The sequence below is a fragment of the Tiliqua scincoides genome, chromosome 1 (assembly GCF_035046505.1).
Source record: "Tiliqua scincoides isolate rTilSci1 chromosome 1, rTilSci1.hap2, whole genome shotgun sequence".
Classification (NCBI taxonomy): Eukaryota; Metazoa; Chordata; class Lepidosauria; order Squamata; family Scincidae; genus Tiliqua; species Tiliqua scincoides.
The window spans coordinates 238514836-238541740 of record NC_089821.1 but is presented as its reverse complement, the minus strand read 5'-3'; the positions used below and the strand labels follow the sequence as shown (position 1 = coordinate 238541740).

General features: G+C 44.3%; 1 protein-coding gene across 2 annotated transcripts in view; it reads left to right on the top strand.

Annotated features, from left to right (window-relative positions):
• The window catches only part of XPO5 (exportin 5), a 54497-nt gene that overhangs the window by 21727 nt on the left and 5865 nt on the right, over window positions 1–26905 (top strand). For both annotated transcript variants that reach the window (XM_066618492.1, XM_066618482.1), the window contains 11 exons: window positions 65–106; window positions 6161–6250; window positions 6933–7132; window positions 8016–8115; window positions 10271–10452; window positions 17429–17529; window positions 20530–20626; window positions 21341–21477; window positions 24583–24680; window positions 25618–25664; window positions 26084–26178. In XM_066618492.1, coding sequence (XP_066474589.1) covers window positions 65–106; window positions 6161–6250; window positions 6933–7132; window positions 8016–8115; window positions 10271–10452; window positions 17429–17529; window positions 20530–20626; window positions 21341–21477; window positions 24583–24680; window positions 25618–25664; window positions 26084–26178 — 1189 coding nt within the window. The remainder of the gene's footprint in view (window positions 1–64; window positions 107–6160; window positions 6251–6932; window positions 7133–8015; window positions 8116–10270; window positions 10453–17428; window positions 17530–20529; window positions 20627–21340; window positions 21478–24582; window positions 24681–25617; window positions 25665–26083; window positions 26179–26905) is intronic.

Genomic DNA, 26905 nt, shown 5'->3' with positions numbered 1-26905 from the left:
TCTATTTAAAAACGAATAAAATTAATTCCCCATTTATGAGTGACTTTTGCTCTTCTTTCCTTAGCTCTTTGCCTCTGTGACCTTTGAGGTTGTAGAAGAGAGTAAGGTGAGTTCGTTTCTACCATATTGTTCCAAGAGGGGTTGTGATGAAACAGTTGTAGTTATTGTGGAAGATTTTCCCTTCAATTCTGAGGTGCTTCAGGTTCCAGGAGGAGCCAGCCAGTTAGAGAGCCAGGGAGGCAGAGCCAGAGGAAAGATCACCAGGGTTCAGGAGATTTTCGCTCTCTCTTCTGTGGCTTCTGACAGGGTAGGACAGGGAGCAGCCACTCTCTGAGGATCAGAATGAAAGGCTGCTGGGGAGAGCCCCAGGGTCATAGACAGGGACCAAGTATCTGTCAGGATAGAGAGTCAGGTTCTGTTGATAAGAACATAAGAACAGCCCCACTGGATCAGGCCATAGGCCCATCTAGTCCAGCTTCCTGTATCTCACAGCAGCCCACCAAATGCCCCAGGGAGCACACCAGATAAGAAGAGACCTCATCCTGGTGCCCTCCTTTGCATCTGGCATTCTGACATAATCCATTTCTAAAATCAGGAGGTTGCACATACACATCATGGCTTGTACCCCATAATGGATTTTTCCTCCAGAAACTTGTCCAATCCCCTTTTAAAGGCGTCCAGGCCAGACGCCATCACCACATCCTGTGGCAAGGAGTTCCACAGACCGACCACACGCTGAGTAAAGAAATATTTTCTTTTGTCTGTCCTAACCTGCCCAACACTCAATTTTAGTGGATGTCCCCTGGTTCTGGTATTATGTGAGAGTGTAAAGAGCATCTCCCTATCTACTCTGTCCATCCCCTGCATAATTTTGTATGTTTCAATCATGTCCCCCCTCAGGCGTCTCTTTTCTAGGCTGAAGAGGCCCAAACGCCATAGCTTTCCTCATAAGGAAGGTGCCCCAGCCCCGTAATCATCTTAGTAGCTCTCTTTTGCACCTTTTCCATTTCCACTATGTCTTTTTTGAGATGCGGCGACCAGAACTGGACACAATACTCCAGGTGTGGCCTTACCACAGATTTGTACAACGGCATTATAATACTAGCCGTTTTGTTCTCAATACCCTTCCTAATGATCCCAAGCATAGAATTGGCCTCCTTCACTGCCTCCGCACATTGGGTCAACACTTTCATCGACCTGTCCACCACCACCCCAAGATCTCTCTCCTGATCTGTCACAGACAGCTCAGAACCCATCAGCCTATATCTAAAGTTTTGATTTTTTGCCCCAATGTGCATGACTTTACACTTACTGACATTGAAGCGCATCTGCCATTTTGCTGCCCATTCTGCCAGTCTGGAGAGATCCTTCTGGAGCTCCTCACAATCACTTCTGGTCTTCACCACTCGGAAAAGTTTGGTGTCGTCTGCAAACTTAGCCACTTCACTGCTCAACCCTGTCTCCAGGTCATTTATGAAGAGGTTGAAAAGCACCGGTCCCAGGACAGATCCTTGGGGCACACCGCTTTTCACCTCTCTCCATTGTGAAAATTGCCCATTGACACCCACTCTCTCCATCCTGGCCTCCAACCAGTTCTCAGTCCACGAGAGGACCTGTCCTCTAATTCCCTGACTGTGGAGTTTTTTCAGTAGTCTTTGGTGAGGGACCGTGTCAAACGCCTTCTGAAAGTCCAGATATATAATGTCCACGGGTTCTCCCGCATCCACATGCCTGTTGGCCTTTTCAAAGAATTCTATAAGGTTTGTGAGGCAAGACTTACCCTTACAGAAGCCATGCTGACTCTCCCTCAGCAAGACCTGTTCGTCTATGTGTTTTGAGATCCTATCTTTGATGAGGCATTCCACCATCTTACCCAGTATGGATGTTAGGCTGACCGGCCTATAGTTTCCCGGGTTCCCCCTCTTTCCCTTTTTAAAAATAGGCGTGACATTTGCTATCCTCCAATCTTCTGGCACCATGGCCGTTTTGAGGGACAAGTTGCATACCTTAGTCAAGAGGTCTGCAACTTCATTCTTCAATTCCTTAATAACTCTTGGGTGGATGCCATCAGGGCCCGGTGACTTATTGATCTTTAATTTATCAATGAGGTCTGAAACATCTTCTCTTTTAACCTCTATCTGACTTAACTCCTCGGTCAGGAGGGGCCGTTCGGGCAGTGGTATCTGCCTGAGGTCTTCTGCCGTGAAGACAGATGCAAAGAACTCATTTAATTTCTCTGCCATCTCTAAGTCTCCTTTTATCTCCCCTTTCCCTCCCTCACCATCGAGAGGGCCAACTGCTTCTCTGGCGGGTTTCCTGCTTCTAACATATTTGAAGAAGCTTTTATTATTCCCCTTAATGTTGCTGGCCATGCGTTCCTCATAGTCTCGCTTGGCCTCCAGTATCACCTTCTTACATTTCTTTTGCCACAGTTTATGTTCCTTTTTATTCTCCTCATTAGGGCAAGACTTCCATTTACGGAAGGAAGCTTCCTTGCCCTTCACAGCCTCTCTAACTTGGCTGGTTAGCCATGCGGGCACCCTCCTGGATTTAGTGGAACCCTTCTTTCTTTGCGGTATACACCTCTGCTGGGCTTCTATTACTGTTGTTTTAAGCAGCCTCCATGCACTCTGGAGAGATTGGACTCTTTTTACCCTCCCTTTCAACCTCCTTCTAACCAGCCTCCTCATTTGAGGGAAGTCCGCCCGTCGGAAGTCAAGGGTTTTTGTTAGAGATTTGCCTGGTATTCTTCCCCCAACGTGCATGTCAAAACGGATCGCAGCATGATCACTGTTCCCCAATGGCTCAGTAACGTTTACATCTCTAACGAGGTCCTGCGTACCACACAATATTAAATCCAGTCACCTGTCCTCTGGTGGGCTCCGTGACTAGCTGATCTAAGCCACAGTCATTTAGCACGTCAAGAAATCCGGTTTCCTTATCGTGACCAGAACACAAATTGACCCAGTCAATATGAGGATAATTGAAGTCCCCCATGATTACAACCCTGTCCCTCCTTGTCACCTCCCTGATCTGTTTCCTCATTTCAAGGTCCCCATCCAATTTCTGGTGTGGAGGACGATAGCACGCCCCCAGTATTACATCGCTGCACAAGCCTGGTAATTTAACCCACAGAGATTCCACAGTGGAGTCGGACCCACCTTCAATCTCTACTTCGCTGGATTCTATCCCTTCCTTAACATAAACGGCCACCCCACCTCCAACACGCCCCTGCCTGTCCCTCCTGTAGAGTTTATAGCCCGGGATTGCAGTATCCCACTGATTCTCCGCATTCCACCAGGTTTCCGTTATGCCCACTATGTCAATATTTTCCCTTGTCACCAGACATTCCAGTTCTCCCACCTTTGCTCATAGACTTCGGGCATTCGCATAAAAGCATTTGTACACGGAATGCCCCAGGATGCGCTGCTTATTCGCTCCTTTGTCCCCGCATCCTCTCATTGTGCCAAACCGTCTATCACATCCCATCACACTACCTTTCCCAATTTCTTCTCCTACTCTGCCTTTGTCTTGTTGTTCTCTAACCTTCCCATCCTCATCCCATAGGGATGAGGAGTCCCGAACCGGATGCCCCTCGGCTCCTGTTGGCCTTCCCGCAGGGATCAGTTTAAAAGCTGCTCTGCCACCTTTTTAATGTTATGCGCCAGCAGTCTGGTTCCATTCTGGTTCAAGTGGAGCCCGTCCCTCTTGTACAGGCCCCGCTTGTCCCAAAAAGTTCCCCAGTGCCTAACGAATCTAAACCCCTCTTCCCTACACCACCGTCTCATCCACGCATTGAGACCCCTGATCTCCGCCTGCCTAGCTGGCCCTGAGCGTGGAACAGGTAGCACTTCAGAGAACGCTACCTTTGAGGTCCTGGCTTTCAGCTTCCTGCCTAAAAGCCTAAATTTGGCCTCCTTAATGTTGGTCTGTCCTCCCACTCCAGACATTGAGAGCTCTTGTCCCCTCAGTTCAGGCTACGACGAGTTGGAATCCAGACTCTCGGCCTAGTCTAGCACAGCCTGCGTTGGTGAGGCTTCTCTGCAGAGCCAGCACCATTCAGGGAACAACCTGTGAGAAAGCAAGTCTGTTTACATTTGTTTTCCTCACTTCTTTTTGTTTAAAACCGCTGCTGTGTTCAGGAAGGTTTTGTCAGCCTTCCCGCTCTGCAGGTATTACTGATAGAGTGAGGGCGTTTTAACAACCCCAAATAGCATTCTTGGAGGAGGGGTTTTGCCCAGTGAAGCCCTCTGGGAACTTGATCTCTTGGACTGGTGACAGTGGACTAGATCTACCAAGTTTTGTCCCACCAAGCTGCACATCCAAACTGATTGGAAAAGTGGGAAATGGGAAGGGAGTGAGGACTTGGTACTTGGCATCTCTGCCCTGGATCAGTGGGTGATTGCTAGAAGTCGTCGTCCCCTTCATGATAGGGTGGCATAAGGGCTTAGCTAGGTGGAGCATTGGCCGAGGGCCCATTCCCCTCTGAGGAATCACCTGGTTCGGTCAACTTCTGAACCCTCAGTAGCGGTAGTACCTAGTGATCTATCAGGAGGTGAGCAGGCGGTGCCATGGGGTTCCCAGTGGAGAATTTTGCCCCAAAATCCCCAGCAACCTGGACCATTCTGGCTGCCAATATGTATGGTTGAAATTTATTTAAGGTTACTGCACAGCAAGATAATATTTCTAATCTAATTGAATTATAGCAGACTTGACACTGCTGTCACCTTGAAATAGGTCATGGTACTTCAGTGGCCAGGTCTACCAGTGTTTTTCTGGTCAGTGACTTTTGAAGGCATGGTTTGGTTGAGATACTTAGCCTGAATTCAATTTAGCAAAAGGTTTCTTAAATATCTGTTCTTACACTTCCCTGAGATGAATTTCAGTACTCATCACACATACTACATGCAGACATGCACTGAAATACATCTGTGGATGTGGGTGACATGAAAGTTTCACTGCAGAGTGTATATGGACCAGAAGGGCACACAATCTAAAATGTTGCAGAGGAAACATCAAACTGCCTCTAGAAAAAGACAGTATGTTGGGGATATACAGAGACTGTTGTTCTCCCTCTGCTAAAATAAGACAAGCACCACATTAAAAGAAAATTCTAATAAAACAAGTAAGTAGAGTGATTCTACAGAGAGAGGAATAAGTTACGGTGTTACTCTGTGTCTTCCTCTGAAGTCTGTGACTAGTAAACTTAACAGCGGGACACTTCCTGCATGAGAATAGTGCTAACCAGTTGACAGTTTGGTGTTTCAGGATTAGATTTCAGTACTTATGCAACTTTATTCATGGGATATTGATAACTCTTAGTAGTTTGAAACCATGTTGTTGAAAATGAACATTCTAATTTATGTGTGTAGGTTGTCTAATCTTTATTTTTTTAAAATAAGTGCAAAATAACGTTTCTTATTTTCCATGCGGAAGGTCTTTTCAAAGTCAAGTCTTTAATCAACCTAACACATCTTGTAGCTGGGGTTGGAAATTATCCTTATTGAGGTAGCAAAAATACATAACCCCCAGGCAAGCAAGAGCATGTATGTATTGTATTTTCATAGGAAAGGCTGAGGGCTAAGAAAACAACAACAAACCTTTAGTCCATATAATTGTAAGGCAGGTTTTAAAGTGGATGAATAAGGCATGATGAAATTTCAGAGGCTAGAGAGATGATTGAAGAAAATTTCCAGCAGTCAGGGAATGGGATTTCAGTGCCCTGCAGTACTTTGTTCCTCCTTATGACTAACTAAAACAATAAATTTGGAATATTTGCCTTAAGCCAACCCCCTTGTATCTAAAGCAATCAGTGAGGATCCTCTTAAGGGTTCTACCACCATTGAAGGTTCAAGTAACCACCAGGCCCTTCTCAGTAGTGGACTTGTACCTTTCAAATTACTTGCCTGTAGAGATTTGTTGTGTAGCTTCAATTCTGTCTTTTCAGAGAATTGTGAAGATTATCTTGTTCGAAGAGGGCTTTTATCTTTCTGACTTCCTCTGATCTGGGGCACTGACTTTTTTTTCAATGTCTGGAAGAGGCTACTGGTGGCTGTGACCCACAAATTAAAACCTGAAGACAGCTATATGATTTTTCTTGTTCTGTTGAAACTTGTAAAATAAAATGCTATCCTGAAGTTGTATTGACTTGCTTTTCCAGGCCCCAAGAACCCGTGCAGTTAAGAATGTCAGAAGACATGCCTGCTCCTCAATCATCAAGATGTGTCGGGACTACCCTCAATTTGTCCTGGTACTTAATTGAACTTGTATCAAAAAACGAGGCACAGCTCTAACTTGATCTACTGTACTTCTGGGGGGTGGAGAAGAAATTTCTCCTTTGTTATACTGCCATGTTTGAAAGCTCCTTCTGAACAGTTTGCTTCCCTATTGCTAGAGTAGAGTAAATCAAGCTTAAATAGTACTTGTTTATGCTTGAATGTTAGTTATTGCTACTACTTTTATACCTATCATCTGTCTGTCATTAAAAGCTGAAGTCTTGTGAAAGAGCTTGAGAATTTTAGGAGTAGACATAAGATCTGCTAATCTGATACCAGAGCTAGGAATGTAGAGCAAAGACTGAGGGCAGTGCCACATGTTACAATCAACCAATGGGGCACATGGATGTTACACCTGTATTTAATAAAATAAAATCTGAAAATAGATAAATGTTTCCTAAGAAGCATAAAACGTTGGTATCACACAGAGGTGTATGCATAGCTTTTAAACATCTAGGAAATTTCATTGGGCAACATGTGAAATGTCCATTTGTTGTAGGAAACACTGATGTTTCCTGCAATGATCCTAAAGTGTGGCTCTGCCCTGAGCAAGACTAGTCTCCTGTCTCCAAATATTCTGGGAATACAGCCCATATCCATTAAATCTTGTTGGGTGCTTTTCAGTTGACTGATGCTTGCTTATTCTGTTTCTTCAAGCCAAACTTTGACATGCTGTATAACCATGTGAAGCAGCTGCTATCCAATGAGCTCCTCCTGACCCAGATGGAAAAGTGTGCTCTCATGGAAGCCCTAGTTCTTATCAGTAACCAGTTCAAGGATTACCAGCGGCAGAAGGCTTTCTTGGAAGAGCTCATGTCTCCTGTGGCTAACCTGTGGCTGTCTGAAGAGATGAAGAGGTGTGAGAACTTTGATAATTCCTCCTCCAAGATATCACAGTGAAGAAATTACAGAGCCAGCCAGCATCTTCTCATGCTGCAATTCCCAAACTGATGGGTCACAACCGACCAGGTGAACTGGAAGCAAGGCATTCCCCCTTAAGGGGAGTGGCCCTGCTCCACTGACAGTGACAGCTCCACAGCAACCACAGTATCACCACTACCTAGGGGCTTATTTCTTACCTGGGGGCAGCGTTGGCCTCCTGCAAGGTCCTGGAGGCTTGCAGCCCCCTCTGATGTCCTCTCTGGCTTCTGTAAACAGCCCTTTCCAATTTTTGAAAATCAGAAGTAGCTGCTCATTGGAGATAAAGGCTGTTTACAGAAGCATCAGAGGACTTCGGAGGGGGCTGCAAGCCTCCAGGACCCTGGAGAAGGCCAGCACTGCCCCACAGATAAGAAACAAGCCCCTTGATAGCAACGGTGCTGCCCTCCTCCCTGCCCCCTGCAAACATCTGGTTTCCAACTCCCCTGGAGGGGTTTGGGAACCACTGTTCCAATGAGTTGCATTTTGTATTGTGGTTATCTCTGTGTTTATAAGAAACATTATTGCCAAGCACTGTGTTAGGCCCTTACTGTGTTCTGGCATATTTGTTATCTTTTAGTTCACAAATGTGCAGAAAAATAGTGCAAGGACCAAAAGTGGGACCTGCATTCAATAAATACCCCCACCCAAAGTATGGCATCTGAGAACCTAACCATACAGGGTAAGGGAGACTTGTCAATTTGAGCTCCTTTCCCATTGCAGTTTCAGATTTGGAACACTTGCCCTCTCTGTGTTTGGGTTTTTTTTCCTGGTTGTATGCTCCATTTGCTTGACCCTGACTTCTTTCTCTCACACTCTCAGAGTCCTGATGAATCCTGAGGATTTCATCCGATATGTTGGTGCTGATAACAAAATTTCAGATCCAGTCATGGAAGATCCTTGTGGCCTGAACCGTTCTAGAGTAAGTTGAAATAATTTGAAAGAACCTGGGAGTTGCAGAAATCTTTCATAGATGAGTAGTCTTTGCTAGTAGTTTGTCCCACATTTTCCCTCAAATAATCCTAAGCTCCTAATACAGAGAGCACTCTTAAGAGCTCAATCCTATCTCCCACCATTTTACACGATGCAGCGGCACTGCCAAAACCTGCACTGTATACAAGTTGGGGGGAGGGGGGGCACAACCAGGCAGACGGTCTCCTGGCTGTCAGTGCATCTCCTTGAACCTATGCCAGCTATTTTACTGGTGTATATCCAAGGAAGCAGGTAGTGTGTCAGACTGGGAAAATTGTGATGCTATGTGAGCTACTGATTGCAGGATTCCCTGCCCCAAACTTCCCATGACCTGCCCTCGCTGCCACCTTACCTGCTCCAACACGGGCTGGGTCCATTTCTAGGCCAGCCTCTAGATCTCGCCATTGCACCAGCAGCTCCAACATGCACAACAGCGACACAAAATTTATGGTGCTGCTGTAGCACTTATGGCAGCGAATCACAAGACTAAGGAGTAATTGGGACATAATCCTATCGGGCAAAGAGCTAAACATAGATTTTTGACTTACTTCCTTTTCAAGATGGCAACATGTTTCATTCTGAAACCAGTACAAAGAAGGTGTGTATATATTTTTCTGTGTGTTAACTTTGACTATATATTATTGTCTTGTGAGTAGTAGGAGGAAAAGAAATTCTTTTATCCACGTTTTCTAGTGTAATGATTTTCTATAGTTTGATTTTATGTAAGCCACATTGGAGCTCATTAGCTGAAGGAGAAGATACAAATGTTTTAAAGGCTCTTTTGCATGACTAGCCCTCTTGGATGCTTCTGTTTTTGTTCTGAATCACTAAAAACTATTATGCTATAGAGTGGCAGGTGGCTATATCAAAAGATGGAGATGTTGGCTCAGTAATATGAAGTCTCCCAGTTCCCCTACCTTCTCATCTTTTTCTTCCAGGCATATACTACACAATTCATAATACCTCTATGAGGTATTCCATTATGTTTTGTTCTCTTGTTGTACTTGGCATTCACAGGAGTTGCTTTCCCTTTTGACAACATTCATAATAAAACTTAAGGCTGACACTGTCCTCTTAGATTGTACCTAGTGTGATTAGTTAAATTCAGCAAGGCTTTCTGCATATGCATGTTTTGTAGTCGCAGATCCATAAGCTGTAACTTTGTGAAAGGAAAAGGAAACCCTACAAGGTTCTGTGATATATGGGAATCTGTGAGAAGTGAGGTTTCTCTATGTTAAGGCACAGAAGGTGCCTGATGCATTTTTCACACATGACCATTTTCCTGTATAGATTTTAATCCCTGACAGAAAAATGAATGTCCCTTTTCATGTGTCATGAATACACATGTAGCTTCCCATATAAATTCATTACAAAATACAGCATCAGCTACAGTGTCTGTCAGAGATAAAAAGATTCAATCTCACTCAGTCGCTGCCTTGACATCAACCAAAGCTTCAACATTTAGTGTTGTGTCAATTGCTATTCTGCCAACTGTAACAGCCACAATAGTTCTGCCAACTTCAACATCGTTGGTCTCTTCAGTATTAATAAAGAATAAGTTGTTTACCTGTACTACAGTTCTTCGAGTGGTGAGCGGTGCAGACGAACAACCCACTTGACCTTGCAGGTCTGGCTGCAAATGATGGGATTTATCTTCCACTGCTGTAACCCAAAGGCAGCTTGGGGCATGGTCCTCAAAGGAACAAAGATTGGGCATGCCTCACACCCTTTAGGCCCTCCCCCGTTCCAGAATGGGGCAGAATATTCTAGAAAACTCTGTAAGCTTCTGAGGCCAACTGTGTGCATTAAACTCCATTATGTATATCTGTACTGGTGCCCACTCAAAGAACTATAGTTACAGATAGCAACCCATCTCTCTCTCACACACATATATACACACACACAATGTATGTATAAAGTGTGTGTGTGTGTGTGTGTGTACAATATGTGCGTATAATATATATGGAGAGTTCATACATGTGATTTTTTTAAAATGAAAGTTCTAAGAAAAGTGGCTTGTCCTGCCTGCTTTTTTCTGTGATTTTTGCCCATGCTCTGAAGATTTATCTCCATGTTGGTCTGTTTTTGTTTTGTTTTTTTCATAGATAAGCTTTTGTGTGTACACTATTCTGGGAGTTGTAAAACGTTCTCGCTGGCCCACGTCATTGGAGGAGGCAAAGGCTGGAGGATTTGTGGCTGGTTACTTGTCTAATGGCAACCCAATCTACCGAAATCCCTGTTCTGTGCAGATCCTGAAACTTCTTGACAACTTGCTTGCTCTCATAAGGTGGGTCAAGTTAGCACAATACCAGTTTCATAAGGAAAATACTGCGTACACTTTCACATGGCAACGTTGTAAGGAAGTAGATAAGGGAAAAGGAACTCTGCCCTGGCCTGCCCTTCCCTTCCCTTCCCTTTTGGGGCAAGAGTTCTGACTGACTTCTCCCAATTTTCCTGGATATAAAACCAAACTTGGCATTTCGAGGCATTTCGATTCTTGACCTATCTTCAACCCCGTCAGATAGCCTCTGTACTTTGCTTTTGTGCTTGCTCTTTCTATTTTTCATGCATCATGTTGGAGATGATGCTCTTTCCTAAATGCTGAGCTTGTCTCAGTGCTTAGTGTAAAATCTGAGGAACATTTTGCCAATAACATTGATGGTAGACTTGCTGAGGCTCTTTCCCTTTCCAGCAGTCTGTCTGTTCAAAGTTTTTATATGGCTTTGCAGATTTTTTTTTATTGAGTGGGCAGTGGTGACCAGCTTTCTTTATCCTCTCATTTATCTCCAGCTGAGAGCAGTTGGTGGTAGTTCTGGGAAAAGCCCAGCTATCGTGGGGGCTGAATAAAGAGCTTCTCTGGGCCATATCGAGTCCATGGACCTTATGTTTGCCACTTATGGCTTAGGCCATAGCAGGGATTAGATTTTGGATGCATTCTTTGCCAAGTGGTTGTCACAGGACACTTACAAATTTTCTCACTCTGACACAGATACATTACTTAATGCACAATATCTATTTTATGGAGATTACAGTGGTCAATGCTATTGGTTTAGCTCAGGGGTGCCCAAACCCCGGCCCGGGGGCCACTTGTGGCCCTCAGGGACTCCCAATGCGGCCCATGGGGAGCCCCTAGTCTCCAATGAGACTCTGGCCCACCAGAGACTTGCTGGAGCCCATGCTTGCCCAACGTGAGTGCTTACAGCATGAGGGTGACTGTTTGACCTCTCGCGTGAGCTGTGGGATGAGGGCTCCCTCCACTACTTGCTGTTTCACATTTGTGATGCAGCAGTGGCAGCAAAGGAAAGACCAACCTTGCTTTGTACAAGGCCTTTTATAGGCCTTGAGCTATTGCAAGACCTTCATTCATTCCATCTTCATTCATTCCTTCATTCATATAAGTTCCATCTCTAATATATTAATTTATGTAAATTTATTCAAATTTGAAATGTAAATTTATTCTTTTTTCCCTGGCCCCCAACAAAGTGTCAGAGAGATGATGTGCCCTCCTGCCAAAAACTTTGGACACCCCTGGTTTAGCTTTATCAACATGATAGCCTTTGGGATACCATTGTGAGGAAAAGCAGAGTTTACATTTTTATGTTAGGTAGTGAACTCTGGTTGCATTGTTGTTAATACTAGTCAGTGTTTGACAAAAAAAGAGGCTTACTTGTATTGTTTGTGTTGCTATTCAAATGCAAGGGATGTGGCAATCCAATGTATAGGCATTTTCATTTGAACTCTTGTTTGCTTATTTTCCAAGGGAGCCCTGGGGGCTGAAGTTCTGGTGATCTATGCAAAAATTAATTGTCATTTGTCAGTTGCATTGCTCCTTATAGGGATCACCACCTTGGATTTTTTCTGCAGAAAGGTGGTTAAAACTTTTTTAAATTACAAAGCCCCAATATTCTTGACAACCTCAACCTACAGTAGGCAATGAATTATTTGTTCTTTCTCGGTATGCAAGACTGGTCTACTCATGCAAGCAGATTGAGATGGGAATGAAGTCACAAAATGAGTTGCCAGTCTGGACTGTAAATCAGTGGTTCCCAACCTTTTTTGCACTGGGACCTCCTTTTTAGGTATGACAACCTGTCTGGACCCCCCCCCCCAAGACCTAGGGCAGGAAGTGAGGTCATTAAGCAGGCAACAACAGAAGTGATGCCATTGTGCTGGCAGGGCCAGAAGCAATGACATTAAACAGCAAACAAAGTCATTGTTTTTAATACATTTTTTGAAAATCGAAATAACTCCAAATCCTTTCTAGAATGTTCATAATGCTTTATCTCTAAGTGATGTTTGCATTTTGAGTTCAGTGATTGATTCAGCACCAAGAACATTGCACAGAATGCACTGTGGCTTCTCTATGCCATTGATGATCAAGATAGTAAAGATACTCTTCAGAGTATTTATGGTCCCCTACCCTGCATGCTGAGACTCATCTAGGAATGCTCAGGGAAGGCGCAACATGCCTGCTCAGAGAGAGAGCCAAGAGAAATTTCACTGCTCACAGTTGCACACACGCACACCAAGACGAGTCCAAGGAAAGGCTAGTTTTCCCTAGCTTTGTAGAAGCATTGAGGAAGTGGCAGTTTAATAGGGAAGCCTCTTCCCTGGTCAGAAATTCCCACTGTTCCCAGCTTCTGAGTTTTGCAAAGGGACCCCAGCAGGCACAGGGAGGACAATATCTTTCATAAAGAGAGTAGAGAAAGCGTACTCACTGCCAGTCACTCCAAGAACAAGTCAGTGCTCAGGCTCTTGCTATGTTCTCTCTCTCCCACCTCACGTTCTCAATTACCATGTTCTTAAGATCTGTCTTTCAAAATGGTGGCATACAGTTGTTCAAAAGAAGCTTCTAAGATGGTGATGCCCAGTTTTTCAAGATGTTCTCCACCAAACTCTCTGTGACCCCCTGAAAATTGGCTCATGACCGCTTGGGGGTCCCAACCCCCAGGTTGAGAACCAATGCTGTAAATGGTAGATCACATTTTTTGAAAATGCTATTGCCCCAACCTACAGTCTGAAGTAGCACAGCTTTGTTCTTCCAGGTCAAGATTGGTATTGATATCTACAATTGGTTGCATGCAAGACCAGGTCTGAGTGCATATCTTGTAGTGAAACTACTAAGGGCTACTCACCCAAGTAGTGTATGCTCTTTTTAAATGCACAATGTCAGAGTTCCAAAGAATTTGGAGAGTGAAGAATCAAGAAATCTTTGGATGAATGCAAATATGTAGTGTTTGCATTACTGCCGTGAATTATCACAGCTTGACGGATGATGACAATGTCAAGTAAATGGTTGCACTTGTTCTTATCTGGGTTTCTTGCATGGTACCTTGTTCTCTGTGACAGATGAAGCTGTGGCTACAGCTAACAGTTTGCACAAAGGTAAGTTATGTGTGTAAAACTTGTTTTTTTGCTATGCCCTTGGGAAATGCTATTGCCCCAACCTACAGTCTGAAGTAGCTAGGGAAGATGATCCATCAGTTTAATACTGTTATCAAGTAACTGGTTTTAAACCAATTAAAACTTTTACGTTTAGGGAACCCACTGCTGTCTAGTAAACTTTACTCTTTATCTAACTCTCCTAGTGGCTGCTTTTTTGCATCTTATTGGAGGTATTTAGGTTTGCGTTGTATGCATGAGATCTTTCTTTACTGTCTGGTACTTCAACCTCTCTAACTGCTTCTCAGCTTTTCTTGTTCTGTTGCAGTTTTTATTTCCTTAGTGGATTCCAAGTCAGAATGATGGTTGCTTCTGTCCATATGCACAGAGCTCACAAAACTTTCTGTGCTTGCTCATTATCTCCTCTTGGGGCTGTGGGATATTTACATGCTACAATAAAACCAATTGCCCTGTATTCAGAAACAGGGCTTTTCTGTAGTTACCTTTCAAAGACTATGCACTAAACCACCTACTCTTGCAGTCACCATCTTATCACCTGTGTATATGCAGAAACAAAAGTTGGTGAGAGCAGTCTGGAAGAATAAGTAAAGGGTGGAAGATAGTAAATGAGCAACAGGTTTGGGGAGTTACTGAGGATAAATGGGCTACTGGAGGGCATGTGGTTGCTGCAGCCTCCAGCTGACTGTGTCATCCTTGGTGTCCATGAAAATCAGTTTAAACCAATGGTTCCCAAACTGTGTGTCCAGGGCCATGATCCAATTTTTGGTGGGTTACAAAACTGACAAGGCAGATTAGACTATGTGCATCAGGGGTTAAACAACCTGCTACTTGGTGGTGGGGGAGAACTTCTGCCCAATTATCATTATAGCCACAGAGGCCGGAGCGGCTGGTAAAGTGAAACTTTTTTTTAGCTGGATCCTGATGCTAAAAAGTTTGAGACCCACTGATTTAAACATAAAAATTAAAAACATTGTATAACGTGTTCAGCCTTGATAAACATTCTTTATACCCAAATTGGTCTTGACAGTGACAGTGGACTAGGAAGTGAATATTACCAGAATTCAAGAGGCTTAAACACATAGTTAAAGTATACATTAATGAATACTGTATATCTCAAGTTAAATGGCCTTCCTACAAATCTCATGGGTGTTCCTATGGGTGATAGCAAGAAAATGGACCATGAAATATGAACAAGATACTAAGATTCTGCTGGTAAGAAGTGTTAGAAACATTAGAGCATGAGATTTGCAGAGAGAAATAAGCAACCAGCCCTGTTGCATTCTGAAAGGTTCATGCTATTTTTTAATGGTTCCTGTGTCATTTGAGCAAGGCCACTAGTACTTTAAAAAAGTCAGACTGTGGTAATCACTCCCACTTTGTGCATTCCATACAACTGTACACCCTTTGCTTCCTTTTCTAACATGGGTTGAATACACTATTTTTGGAAACTTTGCTTACCTTAGATCAAATAGGCCAGACCAAAAGGCCTTCTTGGTAAGAGCAGGAATGTTCTAAGCTGTAGCCACACATGTTTAAAAAAAAAAAACTGTGAGGAGAAGCTGTTTTTAATATGGACCCAGTGTCTTGGAAAATGTTGTCATTTGGCACTGTGAAGAAGAGTCTGGCTGGCATTAGAAGACCTCCAGGGCAGAACTTTCTATTTTCTTCAAAATTAGTGTTCTCTTCGAGGTAACAAAAACAATTACATGATAACCCCCCTAATATGATGCTTTAAAGGCTTAGCCAAAACAAGTCTTCCCTTGGTCTTCATAATATGATGCTTCTCCTTTCTTGCAGCCTCTGTTAGCACCCTTTGAAATGAATGGGCAGTTCACACCTCAGAACTATTGTTCCAGGCTCTCTGCAAGCTCAGGCAGACATCGCTGCAGTGGCTGTACTTGGGTCACGTTCTTGAAGGTTTTCTTCACAAGTATAACAGCTAGAGACTTCTAAAAATGAAAACTGAGACTCTGGAAAGCAATTGAGAGGCTTGCCCCTGCTGCCCAGCGTTTTAGTCCTTTGTATCCTTGTCGCAAACTTAGGCGGGTTTGGGGTGCTCAGAGTTCTTGGCTCTCGAACACTAAAGCCCTCAAGGCCCCTCTGTTTAGTAGTACTGCCACCACCCTGTATGTGCCAGTGTCTCAGTCCAGGGACACTGAGATACTGTCCAGGTACACTGAGACCCTCTAGGCTTAATTCTATGCCTTGCAGGCACTGAGCGCTTTCTCCAATTAAAGCTTCAGTCCTCAAGTTACTAGACATCAATGAGTACTTGGTAGCTTGCTGAATGGCTAGGCAGGATTCTGAACCTTTGTCCCCAACAGACAATGAAATAGCTTAGTAAAAGATATTTTAGTTTATTAAGTACATAAAGTTACAAATGCTAGAGGCATAAACATCTAGGAAACATATCAGCAATAAAATAACAAAGCTAGCTGGCTATCTCTATTAATACCTATCTCTCACCTGGGTCAGCTTCTTTTTTAGATCTTTTAGCTCCAAGCTACCTGTGAGGCCAGATGCCCATGTTGGACAATGGAGCTCCAAGCGTGCAGGATGTTGAACCCAAAAACTCTGCCCAAGAAGAACCGGACACACCCCTTGGGGCACTCATTAGTATACTTCTTATGCTAATAGTACTGAGGTGACTTCATACTTATTTAGACTGTCCAATCAGAAACTTTTGAGGAGAGAACCTTCTTAAAGTTGACCTGGTTGCTAGCCCCTCCATAGTTCTTTCCCCTCCCAACTGGAGTTCCATAACTGCATTCCATTCTGCTTGATCAGGCGCCTCTCAGCCTACTGAGGTGTTAAACATTCCAACGGGTTGTAATTCTTGTTGTCTGTCCTTCCTGCCAGCAAAGGAGAGACAACAATCTTTTTGTTTGTTTACTCACATTCTCACAGCTGGGAACTCCTAGCCACTTCTCCGTTACTGACTTAGTTTGGTGCAGGCTTCACTGCCAACCTAGGCCTAACGTGTACATATTCATGACACCCTGCACCCTTACAATTTGGGGAAATGCTCCTCTAGGGGGAGATACTGAGTTACCCTTGATCACCTCTAGCAGCAGGTACAGTGGCATTGCAGTTTTGACGGAGGCTGTTGGGCCGTTTGGCTGCAGAATTTGTGCTGTGGGCAGTTGCCGAAGCCTTGAGTGGAGGTCTGAGATCTCAAAGGAGAGAGGTAGGTGAGACAGAGACCCTTCCCCCCCACTCAGATGTAACATAGCAGGTGAGGGACTCTATTCGACCTGGATGGCAAGAGAGAAGTCACCCTTGGCTGAATGATGGTCCCTCCCTGGCAGCGTGCTGTGGTCAATGCAGAGCTGTTCTCCCTTTCAGGGAAGAACTCTCTCTACCACACAGCTGCTTATCGCATGTGAGCTATTGCTAAATTGTTGCATTCATCCAGTGCCACCTGCCATTCTAGGGACTGTGACCCATCCTTAGGGGGGCAGTGTGTGTCTTTGAGAGGTGGGGTAGTCTCTCCTCTGCATGTTAGTGAGAGCAGAGGATCTTGTTAGAAACAGACTTGCCTATGGGTGGTAAGGCCTCTTATCTGATGAGGGCCTTCTGTTGAGACATTGCAGCCAGCAATTCAAAGGACTGAGAGGAAGTGAACCGAGGGTAACTGTTGTGTGGGGCAACTGGTACCCTCTTCACAAACTGGAGTCTTCTCCATATCCCCAGAGAGGAGTACTTTTCTTGGTAAGGAAGGGGGATCCCATGCACAAGTGCTTGGTCTCACCTTCCTCATCGCCAGACCCAGGAACTGTTCACCCGCTGAAGGTGGTTTCTCACTGCCAGACAGCTGTTGGGTTCAGCTTGTGACTGTGAAACTCCACATTCTCTTCCAGGACCCACAACAATCTGTATATGCCTGAGATGGTGGCTAAACTGGGGGAGACTTTTGCAAAGGCACTGGACATGCTGGAAGTGGAAAAGAATGCCATTCTGGGTAAGGAGCTGCTTGTTTTGTTTTGTTTCTTCTTGGTGCTTCAGTGCTTTGTTTATTCAGTTTGACAGTTTTTCTGTCCTTTTCAAAATGGAAGACTCTGCCCGTGCTCATTCTGTGCAGTCTTCAAGGCTCTGCTTAAAAGGGTTAAATGCTATATTTTGAAAATATATACAGTGATGCCTCGCAAGACGAAATTAATTCGTTCCGCAAGTCGTTTCGTATTGCGAAAATTTCGTCTTGCGAAGCTAAACCAAACAAACCAAAAAAAATGCAAAAAAATTCATCTTGCGAAGCACGGCCATAGAAAAATTCGTCTTGCGAGTCACCAAAAAAATCGCAAAACGCTTTCGTCTTGCGAGTTTTTCTTTGCGCGAGGCATTCGTCTTTTGAGGCATCACTGTATCTTCTATCTTCCCCTTCCTCTGTGTGTGTGTGTGTGTGTGTGTGTGAGAGAGAGAGAGAGAGAGAGAGATGGGCAAGAGTCCCATCTCTTAACAGCAACATGTTTTCTTTCTTTCTTTCTTTCTTTCTTTCTTTCTTTCTTTCTTTCTTTCTTTCTTTCTTTCTTTCTTTCTTTCTTTCTTTCTTTCTTTCTTTCTTTCTTTCTGTCAGCATTTTGCTCCCCATGTTCTTCTTTAAGGACTTTTGGTAACTCTGTCTGGGAGTTGTGTCACCCTGCTCCTTCTCCTTTCCTTTGATCTGTTTTCCTAACTCAAGAGTGGATACTATTGCCTGCTCTACCTTTAGGATAAGGATGCAAACAATTGTCTTGATTTAAGAGTCAGATAAGAAAGGTAAAGAAGTTTTAAGTGGCATAATGTCACCTCTCTTCACTGTTTCGTTCTTTGTTACACCGTAACCCTAAAAAGCAGTTCTGTTCCAACCCAGGAAGAGGTTTGCATTTGCACTAAGCCATTGGTGTTCTAGAGCAGGGGTGCCCAAACCCCAACCCTGGGGCCACTTGCGGCCCTCATGGCCTCTCAATGTGGCCCTCAGGGAGCCCCCAGTCTCCAGTGAGCCTCTGGCCCTCCAGAGATTTGTTGGAGCCCACACTGGCCCGATGCAACTGCTCTCAGCATGAGGGTGACTGTTTGACCTCTCGCGTGAGCTGTGGGATGAGGGCTTCCTCCACTGCTTGCTGTTTCATGTCTGTGATGCAGTAGCAGCAGCAAACGAAAGGTCAGCCTTGCTTTGTGCAAGGGCTTTTATAGGCCTTGAGCTATTGCAAGACCTTCATTCATTCATATAAGTTCATCTTTAACATATTCATTTATGTAAACATGTAAATTTATTCAAATTTTAAATGTAAATTAATTTTTTTCCCTGGCCTCGGACACACTGTCAGAGAGACGATGTGGCCCTCCTGCCAAAAACTTTGAACACCCCTGTTCTATAGCACTGTTCTTCAACCTGTGAATCACCACCCCAGTTGAGTCACAAAGCCTCATTTGAGGGTTGCAGCAACCTTTCAAAGCCTGTGCAAGAGGGGGCTTGGATCCAATCCAATCATAATAGTGCCTTATCAAAATGGAGTTCCTAATATAGTCTTGTTCAGTTGCTTCTGGCTGTCTTGCCTGGGCCCTGCTCAGGCTGCTATCTCACAGGGTTGTTGTAAAGACACAGAGGTAGGGGAAAATGGGTTGGGGTGGGCAGATTGGGTCCTGGGAGGGAGGCAGGATTGGAAGTGGGCCACCAGCCTGCCTGCCTGTCTGGGATGCAGCATGGAAAAGACTGAAGACCACCATTCTAGAAATATCTTCATAGCTTACTGTTGTGCAAGTAGAGTATCTCTGGCAGATGGTTTTCAGAGGGTTTATATTCATCCTGTTGGAGCTAAACAAATTAGTCCAGTGTAAGTGGTTAGCCTTTGACTCAGTCTCCTGAGTGAGCACTTGGAGCACTTTTTGTCAGCACTTGGAGAGGAATGATGCTGATGTTTGTGTCTCCTATGGCTTTCTCTGTTTCTTCTCCCTCCTCCACACCTTGATGATGTAATTAAGTATTTTCAGAGATCAGAGCCAAACTTCCTAGTACACTCAAAAAGTTTAGGACAGTTGTCCAGTTGGAGAGTCTCTGCTTCTGCAAAAAGGATTTGTTAAGGTCAGTCTGACTTGTTTGCCTTCTCTTAGATCAGCTGCAAGTTGGCTTAAGTTGCCAAGGTACTTGGGTCTGATTTTTGTCCTTGTTCATCCTTTCAGGATCTGTCACAAAGTTATTTTTTTCCAGTTCGTTATTCTAAACCTATCACATTCTGAGAGAAAGGATGATTTTATAATTCATCTGTGTAATTGTGGCTTGGACTTGGGTTCTAATTCTCCCTCAGGATCCATTATTGCATACTGCTCGTAATGTGACTTAGGGCGCAATCCTAACCCACTTTCCAGCACTAACATAAGGGCAATGCAGCTCTGAGATAAGGGGCAAACATTCACTTATTTTGAGGAGGCCTCCGTGAGTGACACCCAGCTGCAGGATGCAGCCCATGTCCCATTGGTACAGCTATGCCAGTGCTGGAAAGTGGGTTAGGATTTGGTCCTTAGTCTATCTAAGTTGTAGACATTTCATCCTTAACTTTGGCTTTGTTGGCAAAGTGGCCTCTAAATTTGATTTGAAGCTTTGTTGCTTCAAGACTGTGCAGATTTCAAACATATCTCAGTTATTCAGTTCCAAAAGCAGGTAGAAGTATATGACTAGTATGTCCAAATTGTTTTTGGAAAAGCTGTTAAAAACACATGTCTACTTCTAGTTCAGCCTGAGCCAATATGACTACAATTACTCTCTAAGCATCACATTTTTTTCCTTCCCTTCATTTAGTTTTGAAAGCAACATCAGCATCCATGTCCTGGGTAGAGCAGTCCTAAATATCCACAACTGGATATGTGCTTTTAGTTCATAAACACTCTCATGATATTCCAACTAATGATTGGTTCTTCTGTTAGCAGAAGGCTTTGACTGTGAAGATGAGTTTTTCTCTTCACTGATATTGTTTTTCTCTTTTAGGCCTCCCTCAGTCTCTGCTGGAGCTCTATGACTCTCCTGTTTACAAAACTGTCCTGGAAAGAATGCAGGGCTTCTTCTGTACCCTGTATGACAACTGGTAAGAGCTTCAGCGGTTTCCCATATTAATCTGTTTTGCTCTATGCTAGGGACCTCCAAACTATAGCCTGCAGGCCAGATCTGGCACACCAAGAACATCCTCTCCAGCCCAGCGGTGGTGAAGCCTTGCCATTCTACCCTACCTCCCATGCCAGGCAGCTGCTTCCCCCAGGAAATCAGGGCACAGAGCCTTCTGGGGCAATCAGCAGTGGAAGCGGTTTCCCAGCACGAGTTTCAGCCAAAGATCGGGTGTGAAGATGGGAGGCAGTGGGGTGGAATATGCTTTTCAGCTAAGAATTCAAAGTGGGAAATCCATGAAATCAATTGCCTTATGTTAGTAATGGGAACTAGTTTAGATTACTCTAGAGAGGATTCAACAAATTTGTGGCTAATGATGAACTTTGGCAATAAATGTAGTTGTGTTTTTTTTTTGTACCGAGGCAATATACATCTGGTAATCAGATGCTGGGGTCAAGTAACAGTGATGGCTATCAGCTTGACAGCCAGCTTATAAGCTTTCTAGGGACATCTGTCAGCTACTGTTGGAGACAGACTGTTGGACAAAGATGAGCCTCAGTTTGATCCAGCTTGGCCATTTGCTACTTTGTGTAAACTAGCAAGTAAATACAAACCTGCCTTTTCAAACAGAGTGTCTCGTAGCCTTCATGCTTATTGTCTGATTTGGCCAATCGGGGCTATGCCATTTGTATTGCAGTTTCCATGTTCTTGGGAATGCTGGCTCATCCATGCAGCAAGATTTCTACACTGTGGATGGCCTAGCAGCTGAACTCCTCAACTCTGCCTTTGTCAATCTTAACAATATCCCTGACTACAGACTCCGCCCTATGCTTCGTATCCTTTTGCTGTTTATTAGTAGGTTCTCCTGCCAAAAAGTACTTTTGTGTCTCTGGTTTCTAAACCAGCACCAAGGACATAAGTTGTTCAAAAGGATACAAAATGTCTACCCCTTTAGCCAGATGAATGGAACAGCCCATCTCTTTTTAAGACTGAGGGCACAATCTTAACCAGGTCTACTCCAGAAGTCCTGTTTTGTTCAATGGGGCTTATTCTCAGGAAAGTGTGGTTAGGATTGCAGCCTGAATCTCTTCAGGAAAAGACTCTGGACAAGTCTGAATTAAGTAATTAAGGAGAGTGTTGTGAAGAAGAATGTTAACCTATTCTTAACCCCTGGGGGCTGGGGGATAAGAATAGACCCTCAGTTTGGCTGTACTTGTTGTAAGAGGCAACTGAACAGCCATCGGGTAGATGGGACTCGTCAGCCTGGGAAGGCAGCTCATCTGAGAGAAGGAAAACTCTGATCCCAAACCTCCACTGCCTTGTGGCTACATCCAGTTATGGAAGAGGCTTCAGGAGTCAACCTCAAGGCAAAATCCAGAGCCAGAGTCCCTGAGGCAGTTCATGGCTGAACACAGTCACGTTCTGGCAACTCCTGCGACGCTGCTGGAACCAACCGTATTGGCCTCTGCCTTTCCATTGGACCATTTCAGCAATATGGAGAGGGGGGATTTGCTGCATGGGTAACAGTCCATCCTCTATATCTACATTACCCAGGCTTCGCGCACTGGAGAGGACACTGTTCCAGAACCACCATTCAGAGTGCAATACCATAGTCTTCCGAGACTGAAGGATGCCAACAAGGTGTGAAGAAGGGATGGACACGTTAAGTTTCAGAACAGTTTGGTTCAGGAATGACCCAGAGTTTTTGGTGCTGTCAACTAGGTCATGCTTGTGTGCCTTAAATTGAGGGTCTCAGTAGTCGGTCTTTACATCAAAACTGTCATAGCACTGTCCCTTCTTGCTCCTTTCACTTCCAGCAGAAAGGATAGCAGCCCCTTATTCTAGTTGGACCAAGATTACACAACTTGTGTCCCACCAGACCAAATGCAGCCCACCAGCCATCTCTTCTGACTTGCTAGGTGTTCAGTAATACCTCTTGTGATGAAAACCCCAGTTTTCCCCTATGTTGCGCTATTTTTTTCAGCTGTCAAGCACCTCGGAGACTATAGTGATGTCCTTGAGAGGCTGCTGAGTTATCCTGATGCAGTAGCTATTGTCCATTGCGCTCACTGCTGTCTTTTGTTTGAGCATCTTCACCTCCCCCTTGACCAGGATCAAAAGGAATTTCAGTCCACCCATTGGACTATGAAGCTGATATCCAAGAGCGGGAAATTCAACCCCTTCCCCCCAGTGACAAATTCTTTGGAGAAGCTGGTTTTACATGCTCACATACTGTAAAAACCTAGAAGCAATCTCTCTCTCTTCCTCTCACTGGAACATCAGCTAGTGTGCCTGGGGCTGTGCGTAACGCCCAGGCTTGGTCATACAAAGACTTGGAAGTCTCAAGGCAACATGAGTAAGCTGAGATGGAGAATGTATCTGGATTTGTTCTATTGAGCTTGCTCTGTAATATCTACTGTCCACTGTTGCATCCTTCCCCCCTTTTCCATTTCCCAAAAAGTCTGTGTTTCATCCTTATCACCTGCAATTATCTCCTCAGTCATTCTAAAACCTTGTAATCCCTCTTAACAAACTCCTTATATTTTTACTTTTCTGCCCAGGCTAAGGTAACTCAGATAACTCAGGAGTGAGTGGGATTGCTATACCTCTCCATATTTACTGTTTTTCCAGGAAGAGCCTTAGGATTTGGGGGACTCTGTGTTCACCTGGGAAAGCGGCTTTTCCAGAGCAGTCTCTTTTTCCAGAGCAGTCTCTTTTTGTTTGGGCTCCCTAGCTTTGGATGGTGACAGCAGCTACCACTACCAGTTTCCCACAGTTAGCCCAGTAAAGGAAAAGAAGACAGCAGGCAGCAAAAAAGAAAGTTTACTGAGTCCCTCTCAGTAAACTGAGCTACTACATACGGTTGGTTGATGGGCTGCAGTCAGACTAGAAGGTGACAAATTGTGCAGTCTTCACTTAAATTTCTGACCTCCCCTTTGCCATGGATCCTGCTTGGGGTGTTAACAGCAGTGTTACCTAGAAACATACATTTATGTTCCTATATGATTTTAATTAGGGGGTTTGAGAGATGATAATTTTTCTCTCCTCTTTTATCTCTCAAATCTCTTCAGCAAGTAGGACTAATTTTTTCAGAGTAATTCTCACTCCCCCTTTCTAGTTCAAACCACCCTCAAAAGCTGCAGGACTTGTGGATGCAGCTGGTCCAAGGGTAGCCACTATCTACTACTGGGTAGAAGGGATTGGAGAAGGACTTAATGACTGAATCCATTAAGGACAGTGGCAGCAAGCAAAATATCATCTATATGCCTCTCAGTTCAAGTTTATTATTATTTCTACACAGTATTTATATACCAATTTTCTTACTGACTCTAACAGTGAGTGGGAGTCTTACAGACTCAAGGAGGTTCACATAGGCAGGCTATTGCCAAACCCTTTTTTTTTTTTTTACAAATGGAGTTTTTTTACAATTATTGTTCTATGAGAAACTCATATTGTTCTATGGAAACCCTTCATTTCCATATGTTTCCCTTCATGGTGTGGTCACTCTTCTTGCTGCATAGCTAACATGCCTTCTGAGCTTCCTGCAGGAGCAGTTCCATATCAGCCAGGCTGTTGTTCATTTTTGGCAGCTAACCTCCACACTTCTGCACCTTCTCAAGGCAGGTTATTGCAGTGACTCCTTGGGGCGTCGTTCTCTCACAATGACCAATCAGGCTCAGTTTCCCATCCAAGGCATGACCAGAGTTACTCCCACTTAGCTTCTTCAGGCAAGACAACAGCTCAACCTCCAGACCATACCTTTTGTCTAAATGTTTATGAAATATTTAGAGCCATAAGTGAAAGAGGGTGGATAAGTTCTTTCTGCGATTTGCCATATTCTAAGATTCCTGGTGGTGGAATTGCCAAAAGTCTGTTTATCAGTGAGGGCAATGCTGAAGCATCCATGTACTGCGTAACTTCTTTAATAGCTCCATACAGGCGTGTTTGTGAAACCGTTGGTCCTCTCCTGCCCTCCTGAACACTATGAATCTCTTATCTGTCCTATACTTGGACCACTCTTCACCTACTTACATATGGTAAGAAACTGCATGGCGTGTGTGTGTCAGGAGCTGGTTACTGTTGGCAGAGTTTTCATATCTTGTTGCTCAGAGTAGAATCTTTTAGCATCACAACATATTTATAAGGTATTAGACTGAGAGACAGCGACTTGCCCAAAAATTCAGTGAGCTTCATAACTCTGGACGAGGGGTGCCCAAACCCCGGCCCTGGGACCACATGCAGCCCTCAGGGAGCCCCCAGTCTCCAATGAGCCTCTGGCCCTCCGGAGATTTGTTGGAGCCCGCACTGGCCCAATGCATCTGCTCTCAGCATGAGGGTGACTGACCTCTCGCGTGAGCTATGGGATGAGAGCTCCCTCCACTGCTTGCTGTTTCAGTCTGTGATGCAGTAGCGGCAGCAAAGAAAGGGCCAACCTTGCTTTGTGCAAGGCCTTTTATAGGCCTTGAGCTATTTCAAGACCTTCATTCATTCATATAAGTTCATCTTTAATATAGTCATTTATGTAAACTTATGTAAATTTATTCAAATTTTAAATGTAGTTTAATTCTCCCCCCCCTGCCCCTGACACAGTGTCAGAGAGATGATGTGGCCCTCCTGCCAAAAACTTTGCACCCCTGCTCTAGACAGACTTTTTAACCTAAGTTTCTGACATTGAAGACTAAGATAGTAGCCACAGCAGTACACAGGCTCTGGCTTAGTTTTTAGCCAAAGATCTCAGATTCTTAGATTGATGCCTGATGTAGCAGTGAGTGAGGAGAGGTATAACTAAGCAGAATCACTTAGGCAATGGGCTTCACTGCCCTCATAGTTATCTGCTTATCTATGTTACTAACACAAGCAGAAAAGATATGCAAATACACAGTTTGCATAATTGATACCAGTTAGAGTTTGGGTTACCTTGATGCAGAATGTGCAAATCCCTGAGTATTCCATGCTGATTTTTTCTTCTTTCAGAGGCTGTCCCAGAAATGGCAGGTCATCAACCAGCGGAGTTTACTTTGGTAAGTGTGATGAGGACTCTTAACTTCTCTAGAGGTCAGTGTCTAGTAGCTCCTGAAAGGCTATTGCTCCACAACTAAGTTTTTGTAGGGAAGAGGCATGGCTAGCAGCTGATTGTACCACTACTGTCTATCTGCCCCTTTTTGAGTTGTGGCAGAAGAAATGTTGCCTGCAACTAATCCTTCTGAGTGGAACTTTGCATTGGTGAAATTAGGCAACAGATGGCTTTGCAAGTTGGTTAGTAGTATTGTGGTTTCCTCTCACAGTAAAACTGAAGAGAACTCTTACACTTTTTTCCAGGCTTGAAAAATAGAAGTCTCTTAGAACTAAAAGGAGTTGGTGATATAGTTAGACTCAGCCTCAATTGTTTTCATCAGATCTGTGTTGCTACCCAAAAATCTGTTGCTTTATCCTGAATTAGTGATGAAGAAACAGCTGATGACAACCCTGAGTCCCAAGAGATGTTGGAGGAGCAGTTGGTCAGATTGCTCACCCGAGAAGTCATGGATCTAATCAGTGAGTGAGATTAGTTGGTTGCACGGAAGCCCTGTGAAATGTGACTCCCTGAGCAGAGGGTATATCACACGAATGCTTATACTGGAATATATGGGATGACAGTACTGTATAGTGATTTGACCAAACTTGGTGCTTGTGGCCTTTCTTCATGCCTGTCAAACATTTTCCACTTTTTGTCAAGGCTTTTTTCTTTATCATTCCCAATGTTCTTACTCCTCAGGGCAACTGTAGGCCTAAATACAGCCTAAATAAGTGGTTTACAATCTGTGTACCTCAAAAACCTGTCAGGAACTTCTTAGTAAGATAATTGGTAATGGCAGAAAAGCATTCCAAAATGTTTGACATTTGGGGGAGTGGTAGGCCTGTTCTGTGATATTCCCAGATCACTCAGAGTGATAGCCTTTCTCCTCTGTGCAGCTTCCATTTGAAAAGAACAGGAGCAGCATGTATTTCCCAGCACATAGTGCTCCTGTTCATTTCAAATGGAAGTTGTGTCAAGGAGAGGCTGCACACAGAGCTATGTTAAATAAAGGGAAGTGGAATGAGGGTGCCTCTTTTTCCCCTTCCTAAGCCATGGGCTCCGCGGCCTCCCTCCCCCCACCACCCGCCTGCTTGCAAGCTGGCCTGCCCACCTGTCCTTCCTCCCCCTCCATGGGAGACCACAGGGGAAGGAAAATTGGGGATTGGTGGCAGGGGTGTGAGCCACCACTGGATTCTCTGCTAATGC